At 41.6% G+C, this 9,465-nt stretch overlaps 1 protein-coding gene and 1 long non-coding RNA gene across 2 annotated transcripts; both read left to right on the plus strand.

Annotated features, from left to right (window-relative positions):
* Window positions 1-247: 247 nt before the first annotated feature.
* On the plus strand, window positions 248-2,104 carry LOC307019888 (SCAN domain-containing protein 3-like; the record flags this gene model as incomplete). The annotated part of the gene is made up of 2 exons (XM_079650990.1): window positions 248-1,882; window positions 1,982-2,104. 2 exons carry the CDS (start codon window positions 248-250, stop codon window positions 2,102-2,104), a joined length of 1,758 nt encoding a protein of 585 aa, XP_079507116.1.
* A 2,654-nt stretch (window positions 2,105-4,758) lies between these two features.
* On the plus strand, window positions 4,759-6,530 carry LOC307020941. Its single transcript, XR_013803023.1, has 2 exons — window positions 4,759-5,243; window positions 5,307-6,530. It is a non-coding gene; the product is annotated as an uncharacterized lncRNA (long non-coding RNA).
* Window positions 6,531-9,465: the final 2,935 nt, after the last annotated feature.

The raw sequence follows: 9,465 nt of genomic DNA on the forward strand, positions 1-9,465 counted from the left end.
GGAAAGACAAAAAAAAAAAATTCTAACTATTTTTTAATAAATATTTTAAATCTGATTTAAAAAAAAAAATCATAATTATAAAATATAATTTATAATAATGGAACATATAATTTGCCATAGTCATCTTTCTGATTGCCTACCAGTCAAAACATCGTTCACGACGCCATGACGTCATGTTTAGACCTGGCGGTTTGCGCCATTTATCAAGCTGCTTTGCTTCTCAAGCGAGCAAGCTAGCTAGCTCAAAATGGACAGGTTTTTGACAAAGAACAGGTCAACGGAACCGACCAACAGCCCTGCTGTGGAGGACACTGCTGCAAAAAAACCTAAGAACTCCTGGCCAATTAAAATCAGAAGGTACGAGGCAGCGTACATTAAGTATGGCTTTACAGCCATACAGAAAAATGGCCATGATTGCCCGAAGTGTGTGCTCTGTCTGGAGACCCTCTCAAACGAGTGTTTAAAACCTTCGAAACTTCAGCGTCACTTGATGCAAAAACATCCGGCAGAGGCCGAAAAAACGGCAGACTTCTTCAGACGTAAAGAGGAGCATTTGGCCAGGCAATCTGCTGCATTCACACAGCAAGATACCGTTCCCGAGCGGGCCCTGAAGGCATCATTTTTAGCTTCATACCACATTGCTCGTGCAAAAAAACCTCACACAATCGGAGAGGATTTGCTTTTACCAGCTACCAAAGACATTGTCCGAGAATTGCTTGGCGAGGATGCTGCTAAAAAAATTGACGCTGTCCCACTCTCGGACAACACCGTCAGCCGACGGATTGGTGACATGGCGCAGGACGTATCTGCTCAGCTTTTGGAGCAGGTGAGAGCCAGCGAGTACTTCGCTCTTCAACTAGATGAGAGCACAGACATATCGAATGAGGCCCAACTGCTTGTGTACATTCGATTTATTTCCCAGGAGAGATTTGTCGAGGAAATACTGTTTTGTAAAGCACTTGAAAGAAGAACCACTGGGAAAGATATTTTTCAAGTTTTGGACGATTACATCGAGTCTAACGGATTGAACTGGGCCCGCTGTGTGGGGGTGTGTTCGGACGGAGCCGCGGCAATGACCGGCAAGATCAGTGGAGTGACCGCTCTCATTAAGCAGAAAGCCCCGCATGTAGTCGCCACACACTGCATGCTCCACCGTGAGGCACTTGTCGCAAAAAGGATGGATAACGAGTTGAATCAGATACTACAGGAGGTTGTACAAGTGGTGAATTTTATTAAAGCCCGCCCCTTGAAACACAGACTGTTTACCCTGCTTTGTAATGAGATGGGCGCCCGTTTTGAGGGGCTGCTGCTTCACTCAAACGTGCGCTGGCTGTCACGGGGCTCAGTTTTGAACCGTGTCTATGAGCTGCGGAGGGAGGTTGGAGAGTTCCTCTCTTCTGAAAAGCATCAGCTGGCAGAGCGGTTCACTGATGCAACCTGGATCCGCAAACTTGCATACATGTCAGACATTTTTCTGCATCTAAATGTACTGAACCAAAGCATGCAAGGACGTGACACGTACATACTGCAGGTGCAAGACAAAGTGCGTGCTTTTTCCAAAAAGATTATGCTGTGGTCAAACAAGCTCCAGGAGGGAGTCACAGAGATGTTCCCACTACTTCACCAGGAGCTGCTGTCATGTGATGATTTGGGCTCCATCTCTCCAATGATCCAGTCCCACCTGGAGCACCTCCAAGGATATTTTAAAGACTATTTCCCTGACCTTGAAAACACACATTTAAACTGGGTTAGGAACCCCTTTTCCCCCGGTGTCGGTTCTAGTTTGGACATAACGTCACAGGAGGAGCTGATTGAGATGACAAACTCAGGGGATTTAAAACTAAACTTTGAGGCTCTTCCCCTGTCTAACTACTGGCTACATGTAAGAAAGGACTATCCCACCTTGGCTGACAGGGCACTGAAATGCCTTCTCCCTTTTGCAACAACTTACTTGTGTGAGTCTGGCTTTTCAACTTTAAAGGTACTCAAAACTAAACATAGAGCACGTCTACATGTGGACAATGACATGCATATGGCACTGACAGACATTAAGCCCAGGCTTGACAGACTGTGTAGGAGCCACCAAGCCCATCCCTCCCACTAGTGTGATCACTGTCTGTCACTTCCAACACACACACACACACACACACACACACACACACACACACACACACACACACACACACACACACACACACACACACACACACACACACACACACACACACACACACACACACACACACACACACACACACACACACACACACACACACACAAAAGAGAGGTTTGGTTTCTTTTTTCTGTTTTTGTATCATCAACAGTTTGTTGAAAGGTTTGTTATTCAGTGGGAATATAGTGTTGAACTTACAGAACCAAGTCAGTTTAATAGATTTTTTTTCTTTTTTGACTGAAAACTTTTGAAGACATAATGCAAGAAAGACAAAAAAAAAAAACTCTTGCATATGTAAATATATTTTCTGTAGGGTAAAATGTATTGCAACATAGTGTCTATAATAAGAAAAACATTGTGGTGGAACAAAGATGCCCTGCCATACAAATCTTATTCTGTGTTGAAAACATATTGTTAATATTATTCTCATGCTAAACAAATGTAATAATTACAGTATTGAATAGAGAATAAAAGTAACAAAAACGTTCTTAAAGTTGATGTGTGACATATTTTGTAGCATTGTTGGTGGGTTTGCAAAGGGGGTCCCCGGCCAGAAGCTAATGATTTTTGGGGGGCCTTGGCATGGAAAAGTTTGGGAACCCCTGCTCTAAACAATACTTCTCGGCTCGTTTGGTTTCCGGTCATTCCGGATGTTGTCACATGCTACTCTCGTCTGTAAACAATAATGTATTCAAATAAACTGTACCTTCATTTAATATTCAGCATGGTAGTATCTCGACATCTATAGTTGTAGTGTTAAATCAGTAGGCTTCGGTTTGCACCACTCCATATCATTTCGCTACTAAATTCACCTCTTTAGGAAATCGTATATTAGCCACATGCTAAATGCTAACCGGAGATGAAGGATTTTCAGAATAAAAGCTTAACTGCTTGTGCACAAGAATTTCTGGTTTTTCAGTATAAAAGAGCATTAAAACTGACGGCATGTTTAAACTACATTTCCCCATTAAAACATTGATTTTAATTTCTAACACCAGACAGTGAGACATTGAGGGAAAGCTATGGGGAAAACTCAGCACACTCAGCACGGATAGTGCAAGATGATTGCAGCGTCCAGGCAGCTCCCGTTCGAGCATATGCCTGTAGTTGCACATAGCTCCAACCAGTGGCGCAAAAAGTGGGTATGCACTATATGCGACGCATAGGGGCGCCACACCAGTGGGGGCGCCCAACAAGCGATGGTAAAAAAAAAAAATTAAATTAAATAAAAATAAAATGGTATTTTCTTTATGTTTCTAAATAGTTTCTGCATTTCCTTAAGGTTTTAAAACATTTTAGAGGAGTAATATGCTAGAGAAGGGCGCCCTATCTCATAAGATTCCATCATAGAATTTTGACATAGAGGAGGGAGCACGAGCAGGGACGCCGTGAACACTGAGGAGCAGGCGCTCGTTGTGAGTTAACGTCAAAAAGAAATCATGGATAAACCAAAAAAGCGGTCGGGGGCAGAAAATAGAAAAAGAAAGAGGGAAAAGGAGACGGCGTGTCAAGGGATGCGACAACAGCTAAATAAGTGGATGTTGAAAGGCAACAGGTAGGAATAGGATGATTTAAAGTGTGACGTCTGTCTGTGCTTGGAAATATTGACTGGCTAGCGTATGCTAACACTGGGCATGTAGCAGCCAAAGGTGGGTGGGTTTATGGCTAGCTTAGAATATGCAAACCAATGTTGCTGCGCCAGCGCTGACATGGAAAGTATGAGGTAGCATGTACAATAAATGACAAGAATCTGGAAAACATAACTAATGCAATAACTCTGGTTTATCATGGAATCATGCACACATTTGCTACCAAATAAGAGGCTTGCAAAAATGTCAGTTCATGTTAACAGACTGTTCTCAGATTGGCTAGTGTTTGCTAACACTAGCAGCTGAAGTGTGGTTTACGGCTAGCTTTAATGCAAACCGATGTTTCTGATAGCTACATTTAGATTTTGGTTAAACCCCATGCATGTCACGTCCAAATTGTATTAAGGTAAAATAACAACTGGTAAATATAAGGTAGCATGCACAATAAATGTCAAGAAGCTGGAAAACATAGCTAACCATGGAATCATTTAAATATGTTGTGCTGCCATTAGCTGTCTATGTTAGCTGTGCTGTCAGACATACAGGCTATACATCTGTTTGGTGACACAGAAGCTGTTATTACAGGGTCACATCTCTTTACAGGTCTGTGCTAAGTAGCTCTCCGTATTTGTTCTTTTAAAATTCAAAATGTGAATGTACTTTCAACAGCAGCACAACCTTACACGGCATAATAGTGTTTTTTATTTGTTCTTTTAAAATCCAAAATGTGAATGTACTTTCAACAGCAGCACAACCTTACACGGCATAATAGTGTTGTTTTTTTTATTATTAAGTTGCCTTATCACTGGGCTGATATAATAATTTAATTTAGACAGCTGCTTTAACAGTGAATTCATTTTATTCAGGTGTGAGGATGAATGCTCAGGAAAGACAGGGGAAGGCAACAGGTAGGTCTAACATTAGGTGTAAGTGTAGGGGTCTTGATACCAACAGATTCATTTCTTAATATTATTTTAATATTATTAATAAGGAAAAACTAATATGGAAAATCTATTTCATAATGTTTGTTTGACAATATATCTTAGTGGAAAAGAACACAGGCAAGGAGTGAATGAGACAGACATGAGGTCGGCGATGGCATCAAGTAGAGATGAGACCAGTGATGATGTCAGGTAGTAGGAGTTCTATTAGTTTGACCACACAAAACTCAATGTCCAGTATGGTTTGAAGTTCTGTTGACCAACCTATTCACTGTGTCCTTTTTGGGGATAATAGTGCAGACAGAGATGGAGAGCCACTCACCACAGAGGTGGAATTTGAGGAGATTGTCGAACCGAGAGGTGACGATGAGGTGGAAGAGAATGTCGAACCGAGAGGTGAAGATGAGGTGGAAGAGAATGTGGAACAGAGAGGTGAAGATGAGGTGGAAGAGAATGTCGAACCGAGAGGTGAAGATGAGGTGGAAGAGAATGTGGAACAGAGAGGTGAAGATGAGGTGGAAGAGAATGTGGAACAGAGAGGTGAAGATGAGGTGGAAGAGAATGTCGAACAGAGAGGTGAAGATGAGGTTGTGGAACAGAGAGGTGAAGAGGAGAGGGCTGAGTCAAGGCCTTACTCAGAAGATCCATCAGACTGGCCACCACCACATCAGATTGGGGACTCATTTAGGCAGTGTGTTGTTGAAAATGGCCCACACAAATGTCCTGATGGGCCATATCCAAGATCAGAGAAGTCTAGAAGGTGTTTTTCGAAAGCGTATTGTTTTCGCACAATGTCAAATGGAGAGAAAGTTGCACGAGATTGGTTACTGTATTCTAAAAGTACGAATAAGGTGTATTGTTTTGCGTGTAAACTTTTCGGTGGAGCTAGCGTTGTTGACACACGCTATGTGGTGGGATATAATAACTGGTAGAGTCTTTCAAAAACGCTGCAGCACCATGAAACCAGTGGTTTACACATCAACGCGTATCTTTTGTGGAAAGAATTAACATCTCGCTTACGCCTTGGTAAGACAATTGACAGTACCTTGCAAAAAGCCATAGAAGCTGAAAAGGCACACTGGAGAAGCGTGTTAACGAGAGTGATCGATTGCATACTCTTTCTCGCAGAAAGGAACTTGCCACTGAGGGGGAAGAATGCTACATTAGGAGATCCTAAAAATGGAAATTTTCTGGGTGTCCTTGAGGTCATAGCACGATATGATGTCACACTAGCAGAGCATCTTAGAAAGGTAGCGGCTAAAAAAACCACAGGATATCTTTCCTGGTGCACTCAGAATGAATTTTTAGATTCAATTGCAGACTGTGTACTTGGTAAAATTTGTGCCCAGGTCAAAGCCTCCAAGTACTTTGCTGTGGAGTTGGATTGCACTCCTGACATTTCAAAGCAGGAGCAGGCCTCAGTCATAATCCGGTATGTTCATACGGACGACAAAAAGAAAGCCACCATCAATGAGTCTTTTGTTGGCTTCATAGTTGTGAAGGACACAACGGGTAAAGGTCTCACAGAAACACTGACTGGGGTGCTGGATAGCCTGGGGTTGGAGTTGAAGAATTGTAGGGGACAGAGTTATGACAATGGCTCGAATATGAGAGGTATACACAAAGGTGTTCAAGCCTTGGTGCAGCAGAAGTGTCCAGAGGCACTATTTATCCCCTGCTGTAGCCACAGTCTCAACCTTCTCCTATGTGATGCTGCATCATCAAACAGAGTGTGTCTTACCTTTTTTGGCACTATCCAGAGACTGTACACCATTTTTTCAGCTTCGGTGAAGAGGTGGGATATCCTCAAAGAGTTTGTGGACATTACTCTAAAGCCTCTCAGTGAAACCAGGTGGGAGGCGAAAATAGACTCTGTCAATGCTGTGCGTTTCCAGTTAGGGGGGATTCTTGACGCTTTGGAAAAGCTTGAGGAAGTGGAAAAAGACGGCAAAACAGTCTCAGAGGCAAAGTCGCTCTCTGGCGAGATTGTTACCATGGAGTTTCTGATGTGCCTCTTGATTTGGTATGATCTATTGTCAGAGATCACGTTTGTTAGCAAGGCAATGCAAGCAGTGAACATTTCGATGGACACTGCCATAAGGATGATCGATTCTCTGAAAGAATTCTTCTGTAAGTATAGAGAGGAGGGGTTTCAGAAATCCCTTGACATTGCACGCAGACTAGCCATTGAGATGGATGCTTCCCCTGACTTTAAGGAAAGACGTTGCAGAAAGCAAAAGAGATTTCATGGAGATGATTCAAGCACTGGCCATTTTGAACAGGAACCTGAGACCCATTTTAGGTGCATGGTTTTTAATGTTATTGTTGACACTGTAATTCAGGAGTTGTCTGACAGATTTTGCAATCTTCAGCTTGTGTCCGAAAAGTTTAAGTTCATTTACAAAATGGAACACATGACAAAAGCTGAGTTGGAGGAATCAGTGACAAGATATGCACTGGCTACCGATGATGTTTCAAGGGATATCATTCAGGAAATTTACCCAGCAAGCCGTCTACTTAGGGGGCATGAAAAGGCTCTGGATAAACTAAATGTCCTCCTACAGGAGAACCTTGATTTGGTTTTCCCAAATCTGACAGTAGCCCTGAGAGTTTTCCTGACAATGCCTATGACAGTTGCCTCTGCCGAGAGATCATTCAGCAAGCTAAAGCTGATTAAAACATACCTTCGTTCCAACATGAGCAATGATCGCTTAACCCAATTAGCAGTCATTTCAATTGAAAACAGTGTGGCACGAACTGTTTCATTCGATGCAATACTAGATAAATGGGCAAGTGCAAAGGCACGCCATGTTACGATTTAGTAGCAACTAAAGAGTGCTCTACTACAATCTCAGGTAGCAACATTGTTACATAAGCTACATCATTTTTTAATTTTTTTTATTTATTAGCTTATTTGTCAGGGGCCGTGTACAAGACAGTTCAGGTACCAGAGTTAGCTATAAAGTGATTTACATCTGTGGTTGTTGTTAACAGAGTGTGTTCTAATGGATCTTTGTAAGCTTACTTTTGCATTTTAATGTTTTAATGTTTTATGTTGCATTGATTATAATGATTGTAAATGTGTAAATTTGTTTATTATTTAATGATGGTAGACCTACAGTGGCTGATATGCTTTAAAATAAACCCTTATTATTTAAAGGCCATGTCCAGCAGACTTATTTATTTATTATTACTATATATATATATATATAATAAAACATTTTTTGGGGGGGGGCGCCAAAATTGTTGCTGCATACCCCCCTGACACAGGGCAGCTGCGCCCCTGGCTCCAACGATACACACACACACACACACACACACACACACACACACACACACACACACACACACACACACACACACACACACACACACACACACACACACACACACACACACACACACACACACACACACACACACACACACACACACACACACACACACTTTGTATTAGGTTCCAGGTTGAATTGAGGCGAATATTTGTAATGTTCAGAGGTTGTTGTGTTTAATATTCATGAGAATATTTCTCATTGTTCAAATGATAATAAACATTTGCATAAAGCATATTTGTCCACTCATATGTTGATAAGAGAATTAAAAACTTGAAAAATATTCCTCTAAGGTACATTTAGAACAGATAAAAAATGTGCGATTAATTTGCGATTAATCACGATTAAACTATGGACAATCATGCGATTAATCGCGATTAAATATTTTAATATTTAATCAGCCCTATTATATTTGTATAATTCATCAAAGGTAGCAGAAAAACATGCATTATGTACTATGGAGGGGACTTTGACAGATGATTACTCATCAAGTACACAGTAAAACTACTTTTAAGGTAAAGTAATTTTATTTCTGGTAGAAGTCAAACTAGAACCGAGTCCAACAGTGTCAGTTTCCTTAAGAACTTGTGGTAACAAATATTTGTATCACTCATCAAATATAGCAGGAAAAATGAACGCGACAGGCGGCTGAGTGACCGCAGTGCAGAACCGCTGTAGGCTATAGTTTAAATCTGCTAACAATATTGTCAATTTTTAGACAGAGGCTTATTATATTTACGGCCCTTAATAACATTCATTTTCTGGGCTCAATATGTGTCTTGGCCGTTTTCGTTGTGATCGCTAAATTCCCCCTGTTTATATTAATCACCGGTCCTTCAGCAGGATACTATAGTGATTCAAAGTGTGATTTTAGCAAACGAGTGCTATTGTTTTGAAATCACTTCCGTGAGTTTCGCCCCGCCCCTCGCTCCAAGGACCATTTGACCATTTAGTAAGGTAAAAAGCAAAAACGCTTCTCAGACGCTCTTCCGTTTACGTGTCTAATAAAGAAAAACAATTGGACGGTAGATACACGGATTTTCAGCAAACACAACTGCAGAGCTGCAAACAAACTGAAGACCTAAGTTCACCCAGTTGTCTTTGTGTATTTGTGAATGAAGCGCCATTTCATGGTTAAATCCTGTAATTGAACAAATGGGGAAATTTGGTAATGCCTTCTAGCAATTTGGCAACGCCCCCAGCCCCTGGGATCCGCTGGGTTTTTGGTTGGAATCCGCTGGGTGGAGTCCTATCTGGAGTGCTACATCTGTATGTAACAAAACTTGTGAAATAATTGCACTAAACGGGGTTATTTGTAGAACGTGCAGAACTACGTGGCCTTGATTAAAGCAAACAGAAGAACACAACATGTATCAACAAACCACCGCAGCCCGGACTTGTATCGGAGCAGCGGAGGAGTGATGAGGTAT

This window comes from Notothenia rossii (assembly GCF_949606895.1).
Source record: "Notothenia rossii genome assembly, chromosome: 9".
Taxonomy (NCBI): Eukaryota; Metazoa; Chordata; class Actinopteri; order Perciformes; family Nototheniidae; genus Notothenia; species Notothenia rossii.